Source organism: Mustela putorius, unplaced genomic scaffold (assembly GCF_011764305.1).
Source record: "Mustela putorius furo isolate JIRA1106 unplaced genomic scaffold, ASM1176430v1.1 tig00000813_pilon_pilon_pilon, whole genome shotgun sequence".
NCBI classification, from domain to species: Eukaryota; Metazoa; Chordata; class Mammalia; order Carnivora; family Mustelidae; genus Mustela; species Mustela putorius.
Genome location: NW_025421485.1, coordinates 4,834,081 through 4,861,981, shown reverse-complemented (window position 1 = coordinate 4,861,981; position 27,901 = coordinate 4,834,081). Strand labels below are relative to the sequence as shown.

The following is a 27,901-nucleotide window of genomic DNA, read 5'->3' as shown; positions in this document are numbered from 1 at the left end:
TGCCTGGAGCACATCAGAGGCGTGCCTGGAACTCCGTGCCTGGAACCGCAGGGGCATGGCATCAGACTCCACCAAGAGCCCCAGGAGACGAGCAGGACCGTCTCCGTTTGATAGTGGAGGAAACAGAATGAGATCAGTTGGGTCACTAATGAGGATAATTATAACTCATTATAATTAGTGTGATGCAGAGCTACTCTTCCAAGAAATGACAGGGCATTTGTCGAGATTTAAGTCCAGGCTGGGTCTTAGCGACTGTCGACAGCAGCGTGGCCTCAGAGTCCTCAGATGGACCGGGTGGATGGGGTCCAGTTCCTTCTCTGGGCCTCATCCGTCAAATGGGCTAATACTTGTTTTCAAGTCATCTGTGAGGATTCCGTGGGGTAATGTTTACAGATGTTGTACCTGGTAGACTCCGCTAACGTGGTAGGTGTTACCAAAAGAAAACTCACATAAGCTATGGACGTGTTAAGGCTTTGGAAATATTCCAGAATGCAAAGTGTGTGTTCTTTTGGGCAGAGGAGTATGGTTTTCATTTTTGGGTATTTTTAAAATTTTGGTCATGAATGCATTTTACTCTGATGGGAAAACCGGTTCTTCCCTCTCTCCTCCCCCCTCCTTCCTTCCTCTGCGCATCTTTCTCTGCCTTTCCTCCGTCCCCTTTCCTGCCTTCCTCCGGCCTATTCTCCCTCTCCTTCTTTAATCTGGGACCTTTCAGTGCCCTTCTGCCTCAGTTTCCTGTGTTGGTCCCCAGCCCTCTGGCCTCATGCTCTGCGTGGCCAGTATGGCTGGTCCCTACAACAGCAGAAGACCATGTTCCCATCTGGAATTCGGTGACCTGATCCAGGCTTCCTGCAAACACTGCCTCCTTCCTGGAGGCCAGGGTTAGGTCGAGAGAGGGCCTAAGGCAAAGATTTGGATCTTGAGAGCTTTCGACTTTGGTCCTGGTTTGACGTGTTTTCCAGCCGGACTTCTCAGTGCTCACCCTCCAGGAGCGGACAGTCTGCTGCTAGGCCCTTGGAGTCTGATCAGTTACATATATGTTTTTTAAATGATTTTATTTATTTATTTGGCAGAGAGAGACACAGTGAGAGAGGGAACATAAGCAGGGGGAGCGGGAGAGGAAGAGGCTGGCTTCCCGCTGAGCAGGGAGCCTGATACGGGGCTTTATCCCAGGACTCTGAGATTATGACCTGAGCTGAAGGCAGATGCTTAATTGACCGAGCCACCCAGGTGCCCTGATCAGTTATATTAATATTTATAATAATCCTGCAGAACGGACATAATCTGTGCCTTACAGATAAAAGAACTGAGGCACAAAGAATTTAATGGATTTAACGGAAATCATACATTTGGGGGCGCCTAGCTGGCTCAGTGGGAAGAGTCTGGCTCTTGATCTCGGGGTTATCAGTATGAGCCCCACCTTGGGTGTGAGGTTACTTTAAAAAAAAGGAAAAAGGCGGGACACCTGGGTGCCTCATTTGGTTAAGCATCTGCCTTTGGCTCAGGTTAGGACTCCAGGGTCCTGAGATCAAGTCCTGCATGAGACTCCCTGCTTCTCCTCCCCGCTCTGCCCCTGCCCCTGCCCGCGCTGTGCTCTTTTCCTCTCTCTCTCTTTCTAACAAATAAATAAATAAATAAATAAAATCTTAAAAAAGAAAAAGAAAAGAAAAGAAAATGCTGCAAGGGTGCCTGGTTGGCTCTGTTGGTAGAACTTGCCACTCTTGATCTTAGGGTGGTGAGTTCAAGCCCTGGGTTGGGTGTGGAGCCCACTTAAAAATTAAAAGCAAAATAAACAAAAATGATACATTTGGTAATTGGCAGAGCCGCGTGGATTTGAGTCCTCCCTTGAAATCCTGCCCTTCCCGTTCTTGTCTCATACTTCGTTTTTTTGAGGGGAGGGAACCTCTGGTTTATTTGTTTTATTCTTTTTTGGATCTTCCAGTGTCACATCAGTCTCAGGTGTACAACATCGTGATTTGACGGCTTTGTCTGCTCGTCAGCTCACTGTTCTTCCTCATACTTTCTGAAGCCTTCAGGATCCTTTCTGGAGACTTAAATGTTTGATTTTTTGATAAAAAAAAGCAATACTGAATTATTATATTCCATAGTAATTCAATACTGAATCATCATTATGGATTTTTAAAAAGATTTTATTTACTTATTTGACAGAGAGAGAGATCACAAGTAGGCAGAGAGGCAGGCAGAGAGAGAGAGAGGGAAACAGGCTCCCCGCTGAGCAGAGAGCCCGATGTGGGGCTCGATCCCAGGACCCTGAGATCATGACCTGAGCTGAAGGCAGAGGCTTAACCCACTGAGCCACCCAGGCGCCCCATCATTATGGATTATAATCGAAAAAACAAAGAGTGGGAAGAACATTTCCCCGTAGTTCCAGCTGTGCTGTCTCTGTAAATCTGTATCTTGGGTTTTTTCCACGGAACATGATAATACATGCCTTGTTCCACAGTATCAGGAATTCTTTGGAGACCTTCCTTCCAGGGGCGTGTGCAGCAGGCCCTCAGTCGGATATCCCATTTGCTTCCAACAATCCCCTATTGTTGAACCTTCCCATGGTTTCCAGTGTGTTGCTCTCAGCAAGAGTGCTACGAAGAACATCTTTTGATTCAGGGAGGTTTTCGTGTTCACCCTATTTCCTTAAGACGGTTTCCCAGAAGTGGAAATACTGGTTTGAAGGGTCTGCACATTTGAAGTCTGTGCCTCCACATTGCCACAGTCCCCAAAGGGCAGTGCCCATCTCTCCCCACCCCCACCCCCAATGGAATGTCACAGATGATTTGGAGGGCACATTCCCAGTCTGACTGCCTTGTGTTCTTTTCCCAAAGCCTCATAAAGAAGATGGCCCAGAGTGTGGTAGAAGTCATGGAAGATGCCAAGGGGAAGGTTCCGGAGAACCTCCTAGCCAACGGAGGTAGGTCACTGGCGCGTTCTTACCCAGGCCTCTCTCAGCGGGTTCTAGCCCATTGCTTGCCCGGTCAAGACTGCAGGCACAGGACCCATAGAGCGTCTGGATGGGCACATTGGGCAGAGCTATACCCCCCATTTTGAGCTCAGCAGGACCTTCAGTTTGAAGACCTGCCCCTTGGCCTGTGGAGGGTCCTGCTGTGGCATTTCTAGAGCATCTGACGTTTTTACCCTATAGAAACCTGCAGGGAGAATGGGGTCAGTGGGGTCTCGGGGTTGTTGGATCTGCCCGCCTTCCCCATGAGCTTCTGCTCTGTCCGGCTTGGAAAATTCCACCTGTTCCCCTCCCCCATCCCCACCCCACCCAGCCCCATTCATTCCTTCTCCCAGAAGAAGATGGAAAATGCCTTCAGGGGCTGAGAAAAGCCTCAGACTTACGTCTCAAGTTGTGCCCAGTCAATCCAGAGAGACCAAAAATGCTCTCTGTGCTGTGTGTTCGCATTTAGAATTTCTGTCTCTCCTGGGCCGTAGGGGAGACCCCAGATTCCAGAGACATTCAGGCCCCTTAACTGCAGACATAGAATCTGAGTGTGCTGGAAATGTGCAAGGCGCAAACTTGGAGACTTGGGAAACTTCAAATCAGGTGTTTGAACCCCGCAGAAGTCGCAGAATGTGTGACCGTCCGCATGTACACAAGACCAAAAATGAGAGTGTAAATTCTGTATCTGACATTTCTGTCACTCGTTACGTGTCAGTTCATAGTTTTCCCCTCTTGGGAACCACAGAAGGTTTTTTTTTTATTTGCTTGTTTAAATGGAAAAAGGGTATTGCTCATGCTCCCAGATCTGAACTTGGCTTTGTGGGTTCGTGCGATGGAATAACTCTTCCTTATTACATTGCAGGTTTGAAGGAAAAAATGAAATATTTAAAGAGTAGGTTGTACGTTGTTTGCCGTGAGTGTGCTTGGCGTGATGCCTGCGTGTCCCTGGGAAGGGGGACTCTCAGTCTGGTCATTGGGGTGTGGTGATTGGGTCCTGGTGGATTTCTCGAGGAACAGCCTGGGACCTGGGTCACCGTAGCCGTATGACCTATCACCTGTTGTATTCCTTTTCCCTCTTTCTCATGTCTGCCCTGCTTCCCTCCCCACCTCCCCGCCCCCAGCACCGCATGCCTCCGGAAGTGGGGTGATCCTCTGGTTCTGGAGTTCAAGGTGGACTTTCTGTATCTTTCGGCTGTGGTCTGCTCCTTGCTCTTTGATGTTTGTCCTCAGTGCCCACTCTTCCTGCCTGCACTGGGAGTCTGGCTTTTGTGGACCCTGGCAGCCTACATGTCAGGCTTAGCATCGTGTGGCTCTGCTGGGGTCCACTCACACAAGGGCTCTTCTCTCAGGAGCCTTGGAGAGGAGGGGCCATCCCTGGGCCTCAACAGGCTGTTGCTGGCTCAGAGGAACCATTTGCTTTAGGTTTTCTCCAACCTTCTCAAACTGGTGGAATTTAGGCCAGCCGATCCTTCTAGGACAAACACTTAAGCCCAGCAAATCCTTTCAGGAGGAACATGGGTCTTTACAGATCGGAACTTAACCAAAATTCCTTTCCAAAAGCAGTCTGTTAGTGGCACTGACATTTCTTGCTGTGCTAGTAAAAAATTATTTTGTTAAATTGATCAACTGATCTTCCTTCCCAGCCCGTAATTTGTAAGGGCCCTAGACGGAAGGGTTGGCTTAAGGCAGAGAGCTACTTTGCCATATAAAAACCTGGTCTTTAAGCCACGAGGATTTGAGCCCATGTTAAAATAGCAAACAGGATGCTTGGTTTTACTCAAAATTCCCATTACTTAAAGCTAGACTTATCTTATCATCCCGTGGTCTCCATCCCCAGGGCAGATGGCTGCTGTTCTGAAGCCCGGCTTCCTCTCAGGAGGAGGAGATTCAGCTGTATTTATCTATGTAATACGCTTCATTACCTCCAGGCCCCCTGTGAATTGGGGCCCCATGACTTTGGCGAGACTAGAGCTTCGAAGGCTTGTTCTGTAACCAGCTTTGTGCACACAGAGGTCAAGGGCTGTGGCCGCTGACTCCTGACATTCACAACACGTGTTAGCACAATAAAGGCTCTGAAAAGTACTGCAGTCCAGAGACCTGGTCAGACTGACTTTGGCTGGGGCTTCCCTGGTAGGATTGGGCTTGGGAAATCTTTTTCTTTTTCTTCTGCAGAGCATCCATGGAACTAGTGAGCTAGCAATGGGCAGAATGAACTGGAGGGCTCCGGGTTGGCCTCAGTAGGCGGGATTTAACCCATCTCCCCCAGGGCCATGTCATGGGGACAGCCAGTGGCGGCAACTGCCTTAGGTCAGACCCGGTCCTGGACCTTGGCGGGTCACCTCTCTTGGTCCTGGTTTTCTCCCCTGTCCATGGACTTCATCCTTTTCAGGCACCTTGCCTTGCTGAGGCATCTCTTGTTTTGGCTTGTTCTTTGCCCCCAGCTGAGCTCTGAGTCTAGAAGGAAGGCTGTGGATGCTTTGGATTGTAGCAGAAGCCTGGCAGACATACCGCGGTTTGGAGTGGGCCCTCGATCATGCACAGAAGTCATAAACACCTGGAGATCCGTTCAGTGGAGCGGGAGATGGGCCGTGGCCCATGTGTGTTTGCAGGTCCCTTGTCCTGCTCCCATATAAGGCCAGGAAGGCCTTGTTATGGTTCTCAGACAAGGTTCCTGTTACTCCAGGGCAGTGCCTGTTTATTGCATGTTTTGATTCTGAGTGAGCCTGCCTGGGTCATGGTCTGACCTCCCAGGCCAGGCGTCCAAGGCTCCTCTGACTTCAGCTGGGGGAGGGAGGGGAGGCCTGTCCTTTCTAGGGCAGGGCTGGAAGGACAGGCAGGCCCAAGGGAATGGCTTGCTGCTTTCTAAGATGGAGAACTGTCCTCAGGCCATGTTGTCACCAAAGATGATGGGCGTGGGCAGGGCCATGCTGCCCTTGGATGTGTGCTGAGGGTGAGTGTCGGGGTCAGGAGCTGGGATGGGAGGGTCACTCAGCAAAGGCCTCAGGAAGCTTCTCTGCTGGGTGCTGAACATGCAGAGGGGCTGCTCTCCAAGCGCTCCTGGCCAGGGGGACAGCCCTGTGGTCCCGCACGTGCTGTGATGCCAGAGGAGCCTGGGGAATCCCCCCAAGGAGATGAGCAGAGTCTGTCAGGAATGACAGGAGCCTTTCTAGAGGAAAGAGCCAGCTCATTCTCTCTGATCTAAATGCCACAGAAACCCTAGCATCTGTGACAATGCCTGGGGACGAGCTCAGTGTACAGCATATCTCTTCTAAGCGACCCATGTCCTGCGAGTTATTTCAGTCCCTGAAGTTATAGGGACGGTCTTATATGGGACCCTTGCTCTGTCCTGGGCACTGTGACAGGCTCTGGGGACACAGAAACAGCCATCTGCCCTCCAGGAGCCTGAAAGTGCCAAGAGAATGGGGGCGGGGGGGATCAGGCAGCATTGGAAGAAGCAGGGAACAGGGGAACATCCAAGACTGTGGGACGGGCAGTCAGTTGGCAGGCTTTTAGGTGGTGGGCCCTGTCCTGATGCTGAAGGACAAAAGCAGCAGGAGAGTAAGGGGTGGGAGGCAACAGGCTTGGAAGTGGCAGAGTGGGGAGGAGGAGGAGGGGCTTCTGGCCAGCATCTCCTGCCTGGGACCAGGCAGCAGGGGCGAGGGGGTGGGGGGGGAGGTAGGGGGCTCTGTGAGTGGATCAGTCACCATAGGAGGGCTCCTTCTCCGCCTTCTGGATCTGCCTCCGGCTCTACCCCCACCTACACCCCCATTATCCACACATTCCTTCTGGTCCTCCCGGGTCTGCAGTCTCCCCCTGCAGGGGTGGTCATACAAAAACCCATCGTAATCCCAGATTTATACCTAAATCTGTATTGGCTCGAGGTGCCTTAACGAAACACCAGCCTGGGCGGCCGACGTAACAGACATGGATCTCCCACAGTTCTAGACACTGGATGTTCACTGTCAAGGTGCCCGCAGGCTGGTTCCTGCGTTGGGTCCTCACAGGGGCTTTTCTTAGAGAGAGCATGCGGGGAGGGAGAGAGAGAGAGAGCTCCGTGGCGTCTCTCCTTACAAGGACGCTTATCCTAACGGATGAGCTCCCTCCCCTTGGCGACTCTTGTCAATTCCAGCCCCACTGGAACCCGAGGGACCTCTTCTAAGGGCAGGTGAGCCAGACGTGTCAGCTCGTGGTTCTTGGGCAGAGACAGGCCACGGTGCACACCGTAGCCGTGACCGTCTGTGGGCGGACAGGGAAGGGGCGTGGCACTCCGTATGCCCCACCACTGCGTGCCGGTCCCACCTCGAAAATGGAGATGAGGGGCGCCTGGGTGGCTCAGTGGGTTAAGCCGCTGCCTTCGGCTCAGGTCATGATCTCAGGGTCCTGGGATCGAGTCCCGCATCGGCCTCTCTGCTCAGCAGGGAGTCTGCTTCCTCCTCTCTCTCTGCCTGCCTCTCTGCCTACTTGTGATCTCTCTCTGTCGAAAATGGAGATGATGATAGCACTTAGTAGGGTTGAAATGCAATAATTCCCGGGTCCTGGCCAAGGGGAACAGTCAGTGTCACCTGCCTGATCGGTTGAGGCCCTTCCCGCTTGTTGCGCGCCCGCCTCTCCAGCAAGCTGCTTGCCTCCTCTGAGCCCCATTTCATCTCCATCTGCGTCCTGGGGACTCGGCTGCCCCCCTGTCGGGCTCCAGCTTGTCCTGAGCTGAGCTCATCTCCTCTCCCCTCTGCCCCCTCCTGCTGCGTCGCGGCTGCCCAGCCGAGTGCTTGTCGCCCCCCCCCACCCTCTCACCCCACCTGGAAATCCAGGTGTGCCTTGGGCCGCCTCCGTGGGCAGCCGTGTGGGCCTGCCCTTCCCCTTCTGTTTCCAGAGCTTGGGCCCCTCTCAGCTGCTCCTTCTCTCCCACACTCCCCTGCCAGCTTCTCTCCTGCAAAGCCCCCGTTGGCCCCCGAGAAATCTCCGTGTACGAATGTCCTTGACTGACCACACAGCCCCCAGAGGCTTGGTATCCTAACCTGCTTGGTGACCTTCCCAGCCCTGCTGTTGGAGTTGGAGCGATGTATGGCCACTTGCTGGCAGATAATGGGGGGCGGGGTTCCATATGTGCGCCTGGTGTCTTTATCACCCCAGGAGAAAGTGTAGACACGGCCTATAGCCCTCCTGTTTCATCGGCTTGTCCCAGCCCTCCTGTGGCCCTGCTACAGCCCTCCTGTTCCATCGGCTTGTCCCAGAGACTCCTGGGCCCCCCGCACACCCCCTCTGGGTGTCCTCAGCTCACACCCACTGCCCTCCCCCTCCAGCCCCTGCCTGTCGCCCTCCCCGCCCTCCCTGGGAGTCGGACACCGGCTCTCCCAGCCCTCACACCAGGCCACGCTTCTGTTGCCACTCGCCGGGGTGTGAGGTTTGCCTGCTTGTCTCCCTAGGCGACTGAGCACCTTGAAATCCAGGCGCTGTGGTCTCTGCTCCCCTCATGGTGGCAAGCTGGGGTTCAGTGGACGTGCCCGACCGTTGAATGAGCAGCCACCAGTGCCCTTTCCGTGCACAAGGACATGCTGGGAAGGGCAGGCGTGCACGTGTTGTGGCATGAGAACCCAGTGGAGGAAGGCTGGTCTGGCTCGGGTTCATGGTGGGGGCCACCCCAGCATTGCGTGCACAGACCTGACTTAGTACAGGGAGCGAGGGGCAGGGTGTAAGCAGCAGCGGGCTCCAGGGCGCCTGGAAGAGGGGGCACTCAGAGGTGTGTGGCCTGCTTTCCCACCCATTTCTCAGGTAAGGAGACTGAGGTGCGGAGGGGCCAGTTACTAACATGCTGGAGACTGAGGTGCGGAGGGGCCAGTTACTAACATACTGGAGACCCACGGCCCCGGTTCAGTCGTGTGGCATGTGGGTCCTCACTCCAGGGCTCCTTCCTCGGCCTGCAGCCAACAGGGAACCAGAAACATCTCAAGGGGAGCGGGTTTTGGTTTGCCTTTGGAGAAAGCAAGGAGAAAAGGGAAATTTTGTTGAGAAAACTCTGGTTTGGTCTACTCATTATAGACTTCTATATAAAGGACTGAAAAATGCATCTCCTTGCCATGTACCAAAAACCACAGTCGCAGAGTTGAGTATTTTGCCAAGATTTTAAAATGCTGCCACTTTCATCGTTGTGTCGTCTTCTTCTTCTTCTTTTAAGATTTATTTATTTGAGAGAGAGTAGGGGGAGGAGCCGAGGAGAGGGAGAGAAAGACTCTTCAAGCTGACTCTGAGCATAGAGCCCAGTGGGGAGCCCGATCCTCGGCCCCAAGATCACGACCCACGCAGAAATCAAGAGAAGCCCGATCAATGACCTGAGCCACCCAGGCGCCCCTAAAATGCCTTTTTTGAAATCGCCCCCGCCCAGTGCTTGGGTGAGGACGGTAGAAAGACAGCTCAGCTCCTCTTGCGAGCAGGTGGCGCCCGTACCTGGCTCTGTGGTCTTTGGGTTTGGCTTGAGGCCCTCGGGTATGTCTCCGAGATCCCTCAAAACAGAACAATAACCCAACAGGGGAGTGCGGCCAGCACAACCAGAAAAGGCGGGCGGGGAACGAGCCTGGCTCTCAGAATCTCTCCCAGTCCTGCTTCTGCCTCGTGGGGAAGTAGGATCTCCCTAAGGCAGACCTTGGGGGCAGCCGTCTGAGCATGTTTAGGGCACAGGTGTGGCCACTGGTGGGTTCTTCTGAGGGGCTTTGGGTGCTGCTGACGGTCTTGATGGAAGGCCCACGGCTGGCCCAGGGCTCCACTGGGGGTGGGGGGCAGCATGTGCTTTCCCGGAGCCCCAACTCTGTCCCCCCGTTTCTCTGATCGCTTCCTTGGGTTCAGTGGGGCTGCTTGGCTCGGGGTTTGGCAACGTTGTTGGTCTCCTGAGGCGAGGAGAGTCCCACTCACTTGCTGAAATGTGTTCCTTCCAGTTGACTTAAAATCCTTTGTGACCCACTTTGAGTGGGACATGGCGAAGTACCCCGCGAAGCAGCCGCTGGTGAGCGTGGTGGACACTCTGGCAAAGGTGAGAAGATGGCCTTCTCTCGGGGGACAGTTGACCTCGGCGCCCGGGCGCTGCTGACCACCCGGGTGTTGGGGGCCCAGGCGGAGTTTGCCAAGAGGGACTTTCTGGAAGGCCGGAGTCGGGAGGCTGGGTGGGGTCCCAGCTCTGCCGAGTGACCCAGGGCGGAGTCCGCTTCCCCTCTGCTTCTTGCCAGCCCTGACCAGGCCTGGTGCCTTTCTCAGGCGTGGCCTTCCGTGCCCTGGGCAAGGCCAGGGACTTTGGGGTTTTGAGGCGGGCACCTGCCCTTCCTCCACCTCTTCCGGCCATGTCCCCCGCCAGGCAGCGGCCTCCACAGGACACTCCCCTGGTGCCCCTTCCGTGGGCTCCCTCCAGCTCGTTACCTTCTGGAAGGTGCTGATGGAGCAGCTCAGCCCCATCCTGACCTCCTCATGAGAGCCGCAAGCCCCCACACATCCCTCAGTGATTGTTTGCTTAACAAGAAGGATCTGCTTCCATGGAGAGTCCGGCTTAGGAGCCCTGACTCCTGGGAGGCGTTTACGGAAGGCATCGCAGCAGGTCCTGCACCTGCTTGGAGGCACCTGTGACAATAGTGAGGCCAGGAAGGGGCACCTGGGTGGCACGGTCGGTTAAGCCTCTGGCTTGGTTTGGACTCAGGTCGTGTGTGATCTCAGGGTCCTGGGATCGAGCCCCGCATCAGGCTCTGTGCTACCATCTCGGTAAGCGACAGCCTCCAGCTTTTTCTTCATAAGTAACAGGACTGTGGCCCAAGTCTCTGGGGACATTGTGGGGGCTTGTGGCCTTGTTGACTCCTGTTTGTCTCACTGAGGGTGAGCGCCCGTGGCCTAGGACTGCTCCCTCCCTCCACCATCTACTGAGCCCCTCACAGGCCGTGTCTCCTCCTGGCCCGGGTGGCGGGGAGCGACTCAGCCAGGCCAGGAACAAAGCCTTCCTGTTGTCTCCTCAGACCACAGAGCCTCCCAGGTGTGTCTGGGCGGGTCAGGGGCAGGAGATGGGCCCCTGGGACCCATCCGAGTGCAGCCCTGTGTGCTCGCCATGGCGGGCTGGTGCCCGGCCCGTGTCTGTGGAAACTCGGGTGGGGCCAGAAGGCTCCGGAATCTGGGTGCGGCTCCTCCGGCACTGCTTACGCCACAGAGGTCCCGGCCCCTCCTGGGACAATTGGGCAGTGATTCCGGAAAGCCCTCTGAGGAGGGGCTGCCCAGCGCACCTGGGCCAGGTGTGGCTTCCCGGAGGTCCTGTGTGCCTCTGCCACCCACCCGGGGTCGCGCTGTCACTGCTGGGGCCGGCCACACCCCGCGGGGCTCTCTGAGGCCAGGCCGAGCCGGGCAGGCGGTCAGGCTGTGATCTGCGTCCTCTCAGGACGGGGCTCACTGGCGTGGCTGTCCCGGGGGTGCCGGCTAGCAGTGAGGACCCCGGGACACGACAGGATGTCTGCCGAGAGGGGAGCAGAGCAGCTGTAGAGGACGGAAGTTGGCTTCTCTCTAGTTCGGGGACCCAGAGAGTGACTTTGGCCGGCAAGCAGGGATGGGGGGGAGGGCACCGGGGTGGCCAGCATTCCCTGTGGGCCACAGCCACACTGGGCTCTTGTTTTCCGTGTCACCCCCGCGAGGCAGGGTCTCCTTCCCGTGTCACCCCCGTGAGGTGGAACCCCTTCCTCTGGTCTCAGAGGAGGAGGCTGGCAGAGAGGTTCAGTGGCTGGCTCCGGGACCTGGGGGGTGAGAATGCAGGTCTTGATTGTACTGTGTGTGTGTGTGTGTGTGTGTGTGTGTGTGTGTGAGAGAGAGAGAGAGAGAGGTTGGGGGGTGGGGCACATAGAGAGAGACAGGGCTTCCCAAGGAGGCCCCGAGCCGGCTCCGCTCTAGGGAACCAGCTCTTTGAGGCTCTGAGTTTTGGCCCTGGAGGCTGACCTGCATCAGGATCCCGTGTGTGACGCCCTCAGCCCTGGTTCAGGTCTGTTACTCCAACAGGAGGCCCTTCTTGGGGAGAGCCTTGGGGACACAGAGGTCGCTGTGTCACCGGGTGTCGAGCTGTACTTGCCAGGTGTCCGGGGAGGTCTCTTAGCCTGGAAGAGCCCTGTGCTGAGGTGGTCAGGGCCGGGCCCCAGACCCTCCCGACTGCTGGGAACTGAGCCCAACGTGTCCCTTAAAGAAGAGGCTCAAGGGTGAGGAGGGCTTTGCCCCCTCCCCACCCTGCATGTGGCAGCACGTGCGGTCACCTGGTGCCAGCCCACCGTGGTGTCAGTCTCCACGGGCCGGGTTATGCTGCAGGTTCAGAAGAGCCCCCAGACCTCACCGGTGTGACCCGGCACAAGGTTTACTCCTGAGCATGCACACGTGCTGCTGAGGGTGGGGGGCCCATGCCGACCCCTCAGGGCGCTGGTGGCTGATGTCTCCACCACCGGAAGCATCTCTGGGTTCTGCGGGAGGGTCCACGAGGCTCTTGGGGCTCTTCGGCCAGCTGGCCCCCCACCTCGGAGCCCAGCTGAACGCACGCCCTCAGCACGGCCAGTGCCAGCTTCCCTCCCAGGGGTCACAGACATGGGGGTCACAGACACTGGGTGGGGCACCCGGCTCCCTGGAAGAGCTCTGGCTGGGGCAGGTGGACCCCACCTTGCTGAACGGGGACTTTTTTGTTTGATTTAAATATATATATATATATATATATATATATATATATATATATATATGATTTTAAAAGTTAAGACTGGATTGTACCTGAGTTCGTTTCTTGGTTATGATTGCACACTGTTGTTATGTAAGATGAGTACATGGAATCTCTGTCCCATTTTTTTTTTAATTTTATTTATTTATTTGACAGACAGAGACCACAAGTAGGCAGGGAGGTAGGCAGAGAGAGAGAGGAGGAAGCAGGTTCCCCGCTGAGCAGAGAGCCCCACGTGGGGCTCGATTCCAGCTCTCTGGGATCATGACCTGAGCCGAAGGCAGAGGCTTTAACCCACTGAGCCACCCAGGCGCCCCTCTCTGTCCCATTTTTAAAAGTATTTTATTTACTCATTTTTAAAAATTTTATTTATTTGTGAGAGAGAGAGCACACAAGCAGGGGGAGCAGCAGGCAGAGGGAGAAGCAGGCTCCCCACTGAGCAGGGAGCCCGATGCGGGACTCGATCCCAGGACCCTGAGATCATGACCCAAGCCGAAGGCAGACACTCAACTGACTAAACCACCCAGGTGTCTCTATTTACTCATTTTTTAAAGTAATCTCTACCCCAGACATGGTACTTGAACCCATGAACCCGGGGTCAAGAACCGTACACTGTACCAACAGCCAGCAAGGTGTTCCCTGTGTCATCTTATTGTAATTTCCCATGAAATCTGTCGTCATTTTAAAGGATAATATTTTTTTTAATGGTAAAAAATAAAAATTACATATCTTATTTTAAAAATCAGACGTATCAAGGTATAACGATAAAAACGGGAAAAGCTTCCCATGACTAGACCGCTGTCTTTCCTCTTCCCCCAAAAGGTGAGCGACGTGTTAACCTTTGGAAGTGGATCCTTCCATGTCTATACGTGTCTATACATATAGTGGACCGTGTCTATACGAACGAAATCTGTTTCAGCTCGGGGTTGTTCGGTCCCTCAGGCGGCCTCTATGCTGTCGCGTGCCGACGCAGGGGTATCCACGTCAGCAGCGTTTGTTGGCATGGAGCGGGGGTCCCACGGGGTGCGACTGCGCACCCCCGGGGAGCTAGCTGGCTCAGGACGTGGGGCTCTGAGTTGGGAGGAGGGGTGCGGTCCCTCAGGAGCTGGGGGGTCGGCCTTCGTGTGCAGGAGTCTCCCGCGACCATCTGGAAGGCCGCGCCGTGTCCCGTAGCGTGGGCCGCCCACCTTCGTTGAAGCAGTTCTGTGAGGATGGCACTCCGCTGTCCGAGCATGAGTTTGGACAAGCCCTCTGTGTTTTGAGGGCTTCCTGCTGGGCATTTGCCTTTTCTGTTTCCAGCCATTGGGAGGACATCATCCCTCTGGCCGAGCAGGTGGGCCTCTGAGGTCAGGCAGCCAGAAAGCAGGAGAGCTAGGCCGTGGGTCCTGGGCTCGGCCTGTATTCCCTCCTCCCACGACATATCCGCCCGGGCCTGCTGCGGGTGGGGGTCTGGGACGCCCTCCCTGAAACTGGACAACGGATCTCCTGCGTGCCAGACCCGTGACCTGCATGCAAGCTGAAAGGAGCTGTCCTGCCGACCTACCCCTTCCCGTGGGAGGGGGCCGTGGGTCAGCGGGGCTAAGCCATCACGGGCCCCCCAGAAGCCAGGATGGGGTCAGCCTGGGCTGGCCTGGCAGGGTGAGGAGGGCTTGCCATCAGAAAAGTCACCTCACTGAGGGGTTCTGGAACAGCCGTGCCCGTGTGGGGTCTTGCAGAGTGGGGACGTGAATCTGTCCCCTGCTCCCCACGGGCTATGCAGGGCCAAATGCTGGCATGTGTGCGGGAGCGGTGGGGAGGGAAACACGAGCGCTCCGGACAAGCGGGCAGCGTTGATTACTTACTGCTTACTCCGAAGTGTGCTGTGCTCACTTTATGGTCATTTTGAGAAGTTGGGGCCCTGTCTTTTGCTTTTCTGAATAGCAATTGGCCCAAATCGAGACTGACCTGAAATCCCGAACAGCCGCCTACAACACTCTGAAGACAAACCTGGAGAACCTGGAGAAGAAATCCATGTGAGTCTGAGTTTCTGCACTGAGGGGCAGGGCGGGGGCAGGGGCCAGGCTGGGCGGGGGCCGGGTGGGCCAGGAGTGTGCCTTTCAGGTCTCTGGGTAAACCAGGGTCTATGCTGGGTCAGAGAGAGAGAGAGAGGGCACCAGCCAGACAGGCAGACGCCGCAGCCCTCCTGCCTCTCTGGGAGCTGCGGACTGGGAGGGGGGCCTTGCTGCACGCGGTGAGAAGGCCCGAGCCAGGGTGATGGCACCCCCCTGCCTGAGCCCAGAGAGGAACACCATGCTGCCTCTCACTCCCTTCCCTCCTTCTCCCAACCTCCCCAGGTTACTGAGAACACCTGGGGGGCCCTAAGACCTTTCCCCTGGAGGAAACTTAACAGAGGACCCTCTCTGCAAAGGCGGTGGGGGGACCTGACTAGCCGAGCCTGGCCCTTGGGGGAGGGCCCCCAGGGTAGCGGGGGCTGCAGCCCAGAGCAGACCATCTGCAGGGACTCTGGAGCCTTCTGCACTCAAGTGACGGACCCCCCACAAGAGAGAGGGAGCAGACGGTGTGGCCTGCGGACAGCGGTCACCAGTCACCCAGATGGTGGGAGGTTTCTGGAGAAAAGCAGAAACCCAGTGTCATGGCGGCTGCAACTCTCTCGTAAGGGAGTAAGTGTCTTGTCGTGGGGGGCATGTCAGGAAAGGCCAGATGAGCTCCTGCCGCGGAGTCTGGAAGAAGGTGCTCCTGAGTCGGGCTGAGCTGGCATGTGGGACCCTCCCAGGCGTCCTAGGTTCTGGGTCTGATCCTGTTGGCAGTTGTCTGAAGAGCCTCCAAAGAAGGGCAGTGCCCAGGGGAGGTCAGAACCAGCTGCTCCTCTGAGCAGCTCACCGTCCCATTCCCGCCTCTCCCTCTGGATGGTCCCTGGGCCGGGTGTCTTCTTCTTGTGAAAGAAGCATATGGTACATTAGCGGAGATTTTAAAACCAAAAAGGGAGAGATGCACTTCAACTAGAAATGGTCGCCGTCGGTTGCGTGACTTTGCATCCGAATTAAATGGGCATCCCCTGAGTTTCGCCTCGTTCTTGGCCCTGCGAAGGCGTGAGATAGGAGAAGGGCAGCGTGCCGATGGCAGAGAGCACCCTAAATGGCGACCTTGGCTTAGAGCCGTCACGGCATTGACCATTTGCCTGCTGGGCCATCTACTCGTCGCATCATGGATTTGTGGACTCCTCGAGAATCGTTTGGGACTTGAGCAGACATCTGGCCCAGCCTTGTCATTCAGCTGATTCACCGCCGCGCTGATCTGTTGAGAGCACTTGGAGGGGGAAGGGGTAAAGCTGTTCTGCCGCCTTCGCCCATTCTTCTTCCAACAAATGTGCAGTAAGCACCGGCTATCCTCTCAGGCTTTATGCCAGCCCCTAAAGATAACAAAGCAGAAGAAAATTGGATTTCTGCCCTCGGGGAGCTCCCAGTGACTTGCCCAACAAGTGTCTGCAGAGAATCAGCTGTGTGCTTGGAGCGCAGGCGTCGATGAGACAGAGCAGACCTGAGAGCAGAATGGGGGTGCGGTAGGGGACACGTGCCCGTGCCTTTGGAGAGGGTCCTAAGGGACTTAGCAGTGAAGGCGCACGTGGGAGAGGTGAGGCTGGAGGTGGCATGTTACCTAAGACCTTGGCCTTGGTGGAGTGCTTGAGACCCATTGGCCAGGGAAGTGTCGGCTCCTAATGTATTAGCTGACACGGTCCGGGTGCCCAGGCTACAGTCTCTGTAGCCGTCCTTGGCCTGCTTGCTGCTACAATACCCTTGAACCATGTGCTAAAAATACCATGATCTCGATGGAGACCGGGTTCTGCTGGGCATGAAGCAAGCAATGGCAGGTGAGGTCCCCTGGCAGCTGGACCTGGGAGGTGTGAAAAGTGACCCGGGCCTCTCTCTGGGCCCGTCTCAGCTCGGGACAGCCCGTGTTAACACCGGTGTAACTCAAGCTGCCTGACACCCACAGTCCCCTCCCGGCAGCCCCAGGGGCAGCGCAGGTGATGGTGGTGTTGGGTTCTGCCGCCCCTTGGGGGACTGGTGAGGGGGCCTCTGGCCCCGCCAGCCCCAGCAGCTCTGGCCACCCTCGGCTGGGGGACCAAGGGGCACACTCAGCCCGGGGACCTCTGAGCTTTCATGTTTCCTGCCTGCCCTCCTGACCCAGGGCCTGTGTGTTGAGGGTGTGCGGGGGTCCATGCGTCCCAGAAGCCCGGGCCCACGCGACCTCCCTCTGCCTGTCTGCTAATCCCGCCCCCTTTGTCCCACCCGGATTCAGGGGAAACCTCTTCACCCGGACCCTGAGCGACATCGTGAGCAAAGAAGACTTCGTGTTGGGTTCTGAGTATCTCGTCACACTTCTGGTCATTGTCCCCAAGTAAGTGGCCTGGGAAGGGGGTTACTGGGGGCCTCAGCCCATGTTGGTGATCCCAGAAGGAAACCAGCCCTGTCCAATGGAGAGAAAGGGGGGCCCTCCATGGCCAGGGCTCCAGCGGCAGGAATGGGAGCAGGGTGAGTGCCCACAGGTAAAGCAGTGAGCAGCTTCCGTGTGCCACGAGCCTTAGACAGGAGCCCATTTTGCTCACAATAAACTGGGGAGGGGGGCGGGGGCGCCTGTGACCCCCTTGTCCAGAAGCCAGAGAGGTCAGTTGGCTTCTCCGAGGCTACACAGGGTCAGGACTGGAAAGCTTCCCCACATATCTAGCTGAACCCTTCACCTGAACCGTCTGTGGCATCTGGCGCCCTTGGGAGGCTGGGTCCAGGACCAGGCTGGGGAGGGGGTCCCCACTGCCCATGGCAGGACCTTGGGGTGCTTGGGGCTCTCTGGCCCAGGCCTGCTGATCTCAGTCCCTTGGGAAAAGTAGTGTACAGTGTCCTAGACACTTGAACACCCCCAGCCTTTCTGCAGAAATCACTGAATGATCCGTATTCTTGCAGATCAAGCTACGCACAATGGCAAAAAACCTATGAATCCCTCTCGGACATGGTGGTCCCTCGGTCGACTAAGTGAGTGAAACCCCACCTTGGCACCTAGGCACCAAGTATGCTGTGAGGGTACAGGGACCCTCAGCCCTCCCCGCTTGAGCTTATGAGAGTCCCTCAGCCTGGAGGTCTTTGCAGCCGCTCCCCCAGCCACGCGCCAAGCTCCCTGTATCCTTCAGAATGCCGCTTCCCTGCCCCCTCTTCCAGGAAGCCCCCTCTGGCTGTATGCCGGTGAAGATCCCCCTCACTGCGCTCTGATCCGTGATGGCCACAGGGGTGGGGTGGGGTGGGGACAGTTGGAGTAGTGTCTGGCCTGCTGGAGTCAGAGCAGGAGTGGCCGGTGAGAGCTGGGAAAGTGGCAGGAGAAGAGATACAGGAATATATTCAAACCGCGATCACCACGCACGTGGGGAAACCAGCCCAGCAGGGGGCTGCCTGCAGCAGCAGGCGTGGGTCTCACCATCCTGGGTGGAGCAGGACAGGCCAGTGGCTGAGAAGGACACCCAGCGTGAAGCCAGCCACTCAAGGCCTGGAAATGGACAGAACGAAACCATACGTGATCTGGGCACGTGCAGGTGCACAGGAGAATTGAGGGGGTGTTCGGGGGATTGGAAACGCCCGACTCAGCGCAGTGGTGACCTCAGAGAAGAGAGTGCCATGTGGCTAGAGTGTGGCCTGGGGCTTCTCTGCCACGTGAGAGTTGTGTTAAGTGGGGCCTGCCTATATGTAGTATTTGTTATTCTTCATGCCTTTCTTTTTAAAAAAAGATTTTACTTACTCATTTGAGACAGAGAGACAGAGAGCGTGTGCATGAGCAGGGGGCGAGGCAGAGAGGGAGAAGCAGACTCCCACTGAGCCGGGTCCTGGAAGTGGGGCTCCATCCCAGGACCCGGAGATCATGACCTGAGCCCACGGCAGACCAACAGCCACCCAGGGCCCGTCTCTATTCCTTTTCGTATGTCTGAAGTAGTTTGTAATTTAAAAAGATTTGGCTTTGGGTCTCGTTCAGCCACACCAATTCACCTGCTTCTGGGCGCACAGCGTAGGGTGAGGACAGCTCTGCCCGTGCCCCTCTCCGCTCTGAGGCCCCCTCTGGTCGGGGTGGCTCTCCCGGGGTCACAGCTCACAGGAGATGGCGATCAGGAGCTACACTGAGGGGTGCAGGGAACGGGACAGCCATAGCCTGAGGTCACGAGGGGCGGCCAGAGGAGGAAGCCAGGGCCGTCTGCAGGGAGAGGAGGGCAGACGGCCGGATGGAGGGGCTGGTCCTTGAGGCCAGCTCGGCAGAGGCCGCCAGTGCTCTGCGACCACGAGCTGTGGCCACGAGCTGGGGGACCCCTCCGGCTACCTTGGTAGGTGATTTGGCTGCTCAGACCGGAAGCCCCGGCCCTGCATTGTCAGGAGCCACCGGAGGGTCTGCAGAGGTAATTCTGGAAGTTTCTGGAGCCTGGGGTGGCCCAGAGACAGGAAAGGTGACCTGGCCAGCATGCCTGTGAGTCCTGCCCGGGCTTGGCGGAGGGCTTCCCTGAGGTCTTGTGGCCGACAAGGCCGGCTCAAAGGAGCTGACCGCTGGCTGCCGTGACCCCTGTGTTTGGGACAGTGCCCACTGTGGCCCTGTGTTGAGGCGTGCCTTGGAGGCTGGCTGATTGGAACATAGGGACACTGAACGTGAGGTGGACACGGTGGGACAGTTTCCACCGACTGGAGTCTGTCTGTCCTGCTTCGTTCTGAGCGTAGCGCGTCCGAGCCTGGGCACGTCCCCCCCAACACACGCACACAGGTGACTGAGACCCGGGAAGAGCTCCATGGCTCAGCACGTCACACACTGGAGCCAAACTGGGGGTCTCTGCAGCTAGTCCCCTGCCCCTCCCTCCCCTCGAGGGTCTGCCTTTAGGTCATCCAGAGGCCCCAGAGGCTTCAGCCCGGTGCGGGGGTGGAAGGAGCAGGCGGGAGCAGCAGCAGGTGGTGGAGCCCCGCACCCCCCGGCCGGGAGTCAGGAAGTCATGAGGGGCGTCTGGTTCCCTGCCCTCAGCTGGTGGGGGTGGGGTGGGGGCCCTGCCTGCCCACAAGCCAGCCGCCCCTGGGCAGGAACCCACCTCCCCTGGGAGAGGGAACAGGCCGCTCCTAGCCCAGCTCCGACCGCAGTTGTGGTGAGGCGTCCAGTGACCAGATGCTTCTCTCCACCAGACTGATTGCTGAGGACAACGAGGGCGGCCTCTTCACGGTGACCCTGTTTCGAAAAGTGATCGAGGATTTCAAAACCAAAGCCAAAGAGAACAAGTAAGGGCTGGCCTCAGTGGGCTTCTCTGGGTTTGGGCTGTTTCCACTGGACGGGTCTCTCTGCTCCGTCGGGAAGCTTCCTGGTGAAAGCCTCTCATTTGCTTGTTTTAAGGTTCACTGTCCGTGAATTTTACTATGATGAGAAAGAAATTAAAAGGGAAAGGGAAGAGATGAGCAGGTTGCTGTCTGATAAGAAGCAACAGTATGTGAGTAGACTACATGGGCAGGCGGGCGACTTTCTAGAGCGTCCCCCTCCCTTGGGGGCACGCGGCCTGGGACAGGTGTCCCATGAGGCTGCCAGGGCGGGGCACCCAGGGGACACCTGAGCTGTGAGCTAGGGCGCTGGGCGCCGTCCCTAGGAGAGCTCCCGAGTCCTGCCCCTGCCCCTCCAGGAAGGGACTCCGAGCTCCAACGTGCCCCTGAGAAACTGAGGCTCTGGGAGGTCACAGAGCGTTTCCCCCAAGAGGAGAACCCCCCCTCACCTTCCTGTGCCCCGAGATCCGGGCAGGGCAGGCGGGGATCCAGGCAGGGGTCCCTGTGCCAAGCGCGGGCAGGCCTGTTGCCTTAGTCTCCTTGCTGGCCTCCTCAGTGTGGTTCTTATGCGTGATGGGACACCCCCTGTCGTCAGCCCCTGGCTTTATTCCCCCAATGCTTTCAGCAAAGAGTGGGGGCTTCTCCTTGAGGTTTCTGACGACAGCCTGACAGATACCTTCCTCGTGCAAGCGCCGCTGAGCTCGTGGGGGAGCAAACCAGGCTTGGAGTTTGGGAATGTGACAGTGTCGCCTTGGGAAGGTCACTCAGCTGCTCTGTGTGAGGGGCTCATTCCACACGTGGCATCCTCCTGCTGTGGAGACACCTAAGCCGGGTGGCTTTGGGGTCCCCCCTGGCGGAATGTCTTCAGGGCCCCTCTCCCCGCCATCCCCACTGGGTGCTGTTCTCAGAAACTTCCAATTTGGCCTCTGGTGTAGGGTGGAGGGAAGAAGGAGTAGAATGTACTTCAGGTTCTGGAAGAAAGCTGTGGTGTAGACATGAACCTGCCAGTACGGGCTTAGGCGAAGAGCAGGAATTCCCCCCCCTCGCGGCCCTGTGTTGACCCCGGGCCTTCTCTGACTTCGGGCTGGCGGAATCGGCATGTCTGGTTTGACCTCTCTGGTCAGTGGCTTTTTCACAGGGACTCCAGACAAGCTGCCCCCTCGGAAGTGAGCAGCAGCATGGGGTCCACAAACTGGGCTTCTCAAAGCCTTACTGGACGGGCCCATCCCCTTTGAGGATGAGGCAGGAGCTCGTCCTATAGTGGTGCCTGTGGGGGGCTTTAACCCGCCCCCAAGCAGACGCGCATGTGAACGGACGTGCGTGTGCACACCAAGTGAACGCACGCGTTTCAGACCCCAGATCTGCCGGGCTTTGGGTTAGGGCTGTTCCTGTGAGGAGGTGCTGGGTCCCGAGGCCTCAGACCCCACACACCCAGGCGGGGACTTTTGCTCCTTGGCCTTAGCTCGCCCCAAACCCTGATCGCCCAGGAGCGCCCCGTGGTCTCTCTCTAGCCTCATCCCTGCTGGCTTGGGTCCTGGCCCTGGGCCCCCTACCCAGTGTCTCGGGGGGCGGGGGGAGGCGAGACAGTGGCAGATTTGACCAACGTCCAGGCAGGAGGCCCTGCCCACAGGACAGGTGGTCACATCGTGCCTTTGGCACCAGCCTTGGCGCTGGCACAGACCCCCTGAGGAGCAAGGTGACACACCAGAGCTTGTCGCCTGCCGTCTGGGGCTCAGGTTGCCAGCTGGCGCTTCCTCGCAGGTGTAAGGCGGCAAGTGGAGGCCTTTGCACACCCAGGCTGCCCCGGGAGCCCTGCCAGGGTCTCGGTGGAGGGGAAATGGAGCTCCAGAGGAGACACGCGAACTCGGAAACATTTAGCTCCATGCGAGGCTCCGGCTGTGTGCCACTGAGCAGGGGGCAGCCGGGGGGAAGCCCTGCCCTGGCTTCTGAGGCACCTCTTTCCCCTTTAGCTTGTCGGGAGGTGGGTCTCATCAGCATCCCGCACTGTCTTTGGTACTTGTCAGCCAGAGGGGACAGGCTAGGTCCTGGGGTTCCGGCTCCCTTGGAGAGCACATGGTAGGATTTTCCAGGGCTTTCTCCTCTTTCTCTGCAGAGAAAAGAGGATAAAGCATGGTAGGTCCCAACGGCGTGCCTGGCTCATTTTCTGCATGGAGCCTCCATGAGTGCCATGGAGCCGCCGTGGCTGGACAGGGCAGAGGGGCGCTCCGTGGTCCCATGTCCTGGCTGCCCGTGGAGGGGTGCTCCCGACCAAGGCCAGGCAGGGGCGAGGATGCGGGAGCTTGCCCCGCTGCTGGCATTATGGCCGTGTCCCTGCGGTAGGGGCCCCGAAGATTTGAGCCCCCCTCCCCCGCCGCCCCGCCCCATCTCCTGTCCATCGGGCCTGCAAGTCCGGAGGGCGGTCCGGCGTTCCCATGCGCTTTCCCGGAGATGCGGATTTTGTGTGTTTGTTGTGATGCGTGTTTGCTGAAAGATTAATAAATGATTTCTGTGCCTTTAGCAAACTTCCTGTGTTGCTCTTAAAAAGGGATCTTCCACCTTCCCGGACCACAAGGTTAAGGTAACCCCGCTAGGTAACCCCGATAGGCCCGCGGCGGGGCAGACGGACAGAGAGAGAGAGAGTGAGGGCGAGGGCGAGGTAAGCAGCACCCCTGCAGCCCCGGGGCTCCCCCGCTCGCATGTCCCCGCCAGTGCAGGCATCTTCGGAGGAAACGGCGCCTTGCGTTTTCTGCTCCCCAGTGTGGCTTGGGAGGGCTTCCATCAAGGAGCCCAGAACGCTGCCTGCCTCCTCGTGTGGAAGGCGTCTTCGGAGCTGCCCCCCGCCCCCCGGCTTGGTGGCCAGGGGTCCTCTGCCCTGCCTGGAGGTGGTGGCCGCTGGTGATGGGGGCAGGCCCTGCTGGCTGGTGGGGGTCAGGCCCCCAGCTCTCCTCCCCTGGCTGCGCTGGCTGGACCCACCCTTGACCTTTGTGGGCAGTGGAGGCATCAGTGGGGGCTCGGAGCCTTGGCTCCGGGTGCTCGGGCTCCCCTGGAGGACCGGCCACTCCAGCCTCGGTGACTGGGGTTGTGGCCTCGGAGGTGGGCTCTGCGGAGCCCCCGGAAGCGGCAGCTGGTGGCTGATGCCAGGACGGGGCTGGGGGCGGGGGGATGCGATGCGTTCCTCAGAGATGGGCTCCCTGGTGGCCCGGTGTCCAGGGAAGCCCGTCCGCTGCTGCCCGGCCCTCCGCAGCCCGGTCTCTGGTGGCCCCACGCATGTGCCAGGTGGCGGCCCGCTGAGCTTGCCGGGCACCCGGTGCCCCGGGAACGTGGGCCGGGGCCGGCTGACTCGCTGCTTCTGCTGGTCGCCAGGCGTCTCTCCACGCGAGGCTTCGCTCTGCCGGGACCCGTGTCGCCCTTGGCCTGGCGTCTGGTGCCGCTGCCCGCGGGCATCACAGGCTGTCCTGTCTTCGCAGGGCCCACTGCTGCGCTGGCTCAAAGTGAACTTCAGCGAAGCCTTCATTGCCTGGATCCACATCAAGGCGCTGAGGGTGTTTGTGGAGTCTGTGCTCAGGTGCGTGGAGGGGGCGCCCAGCCCGGGCTGTCCTGCGGGGGGCGGGGGGAGCAGCCAGCTCGGGGGGCCTCTGGGGCTGCCGCCTCTCCCATCCAGCACCCACACCTCCCCCTGCCCTCTCCCTGTGCTGCTCCTGGCTCTTGGCGACATGCGTAGGATTTCCCAAGTCCCTGTGGTCCTGTGCTCCGCGTCCGTTTCCTGCCGGCCCCGGGGTGGGGGTCGTGCCCCCTCTCCAGCAGGTTCTGTGCTGGTCTGCGCACCTGCCGGGGCCTGGCCACTCCTGGAAGAGACACCACACCGCGTCCGTCCTTGACTCTGAGGCCCAAGGCAACCCAAAAACTAAAACCTAAAGCAGAGCGAATTAACGACGACAAAAATTTTGTCTTGTTTTTAACAAAAGCGAAGTGGGTTCGCTGTGGAGAATGAGGCAACCGTAGAGAAGCGCAGTGAGCTACAGTGACCTCTACCTCTGACACCGAGAGCGCGCGCTGCTGGCTCAGGTGCGGGCGTGAACCGCTTTAGGAGTTTTTGTCCTTGTTTCGCTCTATTTTCCCCTAGTTTATAGATAGATCCATTTTTTACTTAATTTTTACAAAAATGGAATTATATAGGAAATATTTTTTGAGAGCTGGTTTGGAGGTTCTAGAAGGGGAGCACAGCTGCTCATATACCCTTGACCGAAGAGCATTCCTCCCCTACCGAGACGACCGTCCCCTTGGACGGAGGGTGCGGCTTTGGGAGGGACACACGTGGAGCCGTGAGGGGGGACGGGGACACCGGCCTAGCCAGCCACATCAGCCAAATCAACCCTGGTGATCCGTGGGGTGACAGATGTCGCGGCCGGATTGCCCTCACATCCAGGAAATGTTGTCCGAAGCCTGCTTTTCTCCTGTGTTTTGAAGATGCCCCATGTCATCAGCTCAGGGGGCAGATCTTGGTAGCACCGCACACGGCTGGCTGGACACTCTTTTTCCAGAAGCTCCCACCCCTGCTGCTTGGCCCCCCCGGTCTTCCGAGCCTCTGGAGTGCTGTCCCCAGCCCCTTCACCCGCCGGCCCGGCGACCGCCCACCCGGAGGCCCCTTTCCCTGCCTGTGCTTTCTTGCATCTCCTGGTTCTGCCGCTCAACGGAAACCCGCTTCTCTGCACATCTGGCTCCTCTTCCCTCTGGCTGCCCCATCAATGCCACTGGCCTCACATCCTCCCTGTCCCCAGGCCCCAAACCTGAGGGCTCAGCTCCCTCTGCTCCTGCATCCTCGCTCCCTTCCCCACTCCCAGGGCCCCCCAGCGCCCTTAACAGTTCATCCTCCTGCCTCTGCTTTCTCTCTTCCCTCTGCCTCTGGCCTCCCCGGCCCAGCTGTTGCCACGGGCTCGCCTTGGTTCTCTGCCTCTGGTTCATGCTCCACACGGCTGCCAGTGTGGTTTCGTTCAAACAAACTGGTGGCTGCCAGGCACGGGTTTGCCCAAACACAATAGGGTGGCTGCCAGGTGTGGTTTTGTCCAAACACGATAGCTCCTCGCCCGCCCGTCTCCGAGGCCTGGAATGGCCTGGATTGTGGTGCTGGGTCGCAGGGTGTACGCAGGCTAACCCGCAGTGTTCCAGCCATCTGGGGCCCCACACTGACCTACCTGCCTCCAAAGTCAGTGGTTCTCAGGCCCCATAGTGCGGATGCCTTTTGCTCGAGAAGCCGAGGTAGAGGTCTTCAGTATCTTAAGCTGGATCAAACGGTTTCCCCTAAAAGTATATGTAGAATAATTCTTCTTTTAAAAATTTTATTTATTTGGCAGACAGCACAAGGAGTGGGGAGTGGCAGTCAGAGGCCGAGGGAGAAGCAGGCTTCTTACTGAGCAGGGAGCCCAACACGGGGCTCAGTCCCTGTGTCTGGAGATCACGACCTGAATCAAAGGCAGACACTTAACACTTCACACTTAGCTGTAGGAATGATTCTTTATGAGACTATCAGCGTAGAACTTTTTCTTACTGTATCTGCATTTTTCCTGAATACAGTCGTAATACATGAACACTGTTAAAAAAAAAAAAATTCAAGTTTAGAAATCTATACTGTGGAGAAAGTTCCTCACAGTCCCCCGGCCCAGAGATAATCACGGTTCGTGGTTTCAAGACTTTTCTCAGCCCCCGGGTGGGATCATTCGCCCTCACTGTGCTGCAGCTTCTTTCACCTGCTTCCAGTTCTTACCCGTGTGTGTGGCGCTACCTGATCCTTTTAAACAGCTTTTCCATATTCTAGTCTGTGGAGAGATCATAGTCCAAGAAAACAGATGTTGGAAGCAAGTTTGTTAGAGCAAAGACGGCGGGGCTCACCTGCCGGCCCGTTCCTTGGACTCCCCGCTTGGCGCGCGGTGCGGTCTTCCTCCTCGCCCTCCACCTCTGTCCCTCAGCCCAGAGCTGGACAAGGACCAGATGCTGACTGTTGGTGGGCTCAGTAAAACCAAAGTGAAGTGGACCCAGCCCTCACCTAGCTCCCCCTCAGGGTGGAGGGGACCGGGGCCCGCAGTCATCCGGGAAGAGATGGGCCAGCCGGCCAGGGAGCTCGCTGGTCGGTCTGGCTCCTGCGAGGGGTGCCGGTGGGGAATGTTAGGGAACCCTAATGGTGGCTGTGCGTGTGCATTCATTTAGGGAGAGTCGTATAGAGGCAACATGAAAGGGCACGTTGGGGGAACCCCACCAACGTGGATGTTGATGGGGTGGATGCAGAAAAGCCCATGAGGAAGTCAGAGGCAGGAGGAGGGAGAGGGAGCAGAAGGATCTACGTGTCCTGCAAAGGCTATGTGAGGCCATTGGTGGGACCAGCTAGAGTGGTGGCCGAAGGATGATTGGGGGACACAGGACACTGGGTACTCTGGTTTGGAATGAGAGCCGTAGGGAGCCGAGGAAGTTTATTTTAAGCAGGGCAAAGTGGTGACGGGGGAAGGGGGCAGCAGGTGAGAAAGGCTGACGCCCCTCGCAGCCGGGTGGGGGTGCTGGCTACAGTGGTCTCGGTATGGAGGGTACCGGTGAGGGCTCCCCACCAAGTGGCCTCAGTGATCAGGGAGGAGGGTTGTCTCCTGAGTGATCCAGGAGGGAGCAGCGGGGGCGGCCCTGAGCAGCAGAGCAGACCCAGCTGTTCCTGGAAGGCACATTCCGAGCAGAACAGAAGGCGTTCCTTTAAACTGATCTGCCACGGGGTTCGCAGGGAAAGGACTGGAAGGGTCTGGCAAGAATGGGAAAAGCCCTGAAGTCAAGAGTGGGCTGTGAAAGGGGCCACGGGCTCAGAGGCTGCATTCCGCCGGCATCCACGAAGCAGTGGAGGGCCTGTTGCTCTCCACGGACCCGTGCCTCTGCCCTGCAGCAGCTCCCAGGCTGGGAAAGGCAGGAGAGCTCTCAGCACCGCCGTCCTCGTGAGGGAGGATAAACCATCTCCCAGAGCAGCGGGACGGCGACTGTGTAGTCCGACGGGGGCGGCAGTGACGGCCGGCGCGGGGAGAGGATGGTCTCGGTGAAGTCCGGGCCTGGAGCGGGTTTCCGAAGCGCGCGGGCCGCTGGGGTAGGGCGTGTGAAGGGAAACTGCTCGTTCGGGTGTGCGGCGGCGGCGGCCCCTCGGCTCGTTTTCCCCGAATGCCAGAGCTTTGGAGGGAAGAGGGAGCAGAGGAGGGACAAGGCCATCGGCTGGGCCAGCAGCTTCTCCGGCACTTGGCTCCTGGGAAGACCGCGGCGGGCCTCTGAAACCGGGCTTCAGCGCGCCCAGAGTCCAGAGTCCATCGAAGGCACAGGACTAAGTAGGTCGTAGGCTCGATTTCCAGTGAAAGCAGCGCACGCGTGGTTACAAGCAGCCTCCTTCACGTGTCCTCCTGCGGGTCCAGGCGACCTCGCTGTCAGCAGACACCACGCCATGAACGGCCAGAAATGGCTGGGGAGCGTGTTCTACTAGCGATGTTCCTATCCAGAAGAATCCAGGTAGTCTCACCTCTGACCCTAGATATTTCATTCAGCTGAGTTTTATTTTCTTAAGCTATGTTGACTGAGGCCTTTTTCTTACGAGAACTTCCTGTTTCTTGTCGGGAGTATTAGACCCACACTTGCTTCTGAGGTAACTTAACGCATGTCTTGTCTGTCTGGGAAGGTACGGACTTCCGGTGAATTTCCAGGCGGTGCTCCTCCAGCCTCACAAGAAGTCCTCCACCAAACGTTTACGGGAGGTGCTGAACTCCGTCTTCAGACATCTGGATCAAGTAGCAGCCGCAAGCATACTGGATGTAGGTAGAGAATCCAGAAAGCGCCAGCTTTCCGCACAGACGTCCATCTCTCCACATGGGAGGCACTTTGCAAAGATGGACATTACCCTTTTGCTAAGACCTACGTTTC

The 27,901-nt window shown here is 57.8% G+C and overlaps 1 protein-coding gene across 7 annotated transcripts in view; it reads left to right on the top strand.

The window, feature by feature from the left end:
• ATP6V1C2 (ATPase H+ transporting V1 subunit C2) overlaps positions 1-27,901 on the top strand; it is a 53,357-nt gene that overhangs the window by 25,051 nt on the left and 405 nt on the right. For 2 of the 7 annotated variants that reach the window (XM_045084874.1, XM_045084876.1), the window contains exons 4-14: positions 2,841-2,926; positions 3,822-3,851; positions 9,886-9,980; positions 14,580-14,671; positions 16,959-17,057; positions 17,618-17,686; positions 19,850-19,942; positions 20,055-20,148; positions 22,494-22,631; positions 23,443-23,540; positions 27,660-27,792. In XM_045084874.1, coding sequence (XP_044940809.1) covers positions 2,841-2,926; positions 3,822-3,851; positions 9,886-9,980; positions 14,580-14,671; positions 16,959-17,057; positions 17,618-17,686; positions 19,850-19,942; positions 20,055-20,148; positions 22,494-22,631; positions 23,443-23,540; positions 27,660-27,792 — 1,027 coding nt within the window. Of the gene's footprint in view, positions 1-2,840; positions 2,927-3,821; positions 3,852-9,885; positions 9,981-14,579; positions 14,672-16,958; positions 17,058-17,617; positions 17,687-19,849; positions 19,943-20,054; positions 20,149-22,493; positions 22,632-23,442; positions 23,541-23,940; positions 24,041-27,659; positions 27,794-27,901 lie in introns of those variants that run through there. The other 5 variants (XM_045084875.1, XM_045084878.1, XR_006608065.1 and 2 more) reach the window with 4 other exon arrangements.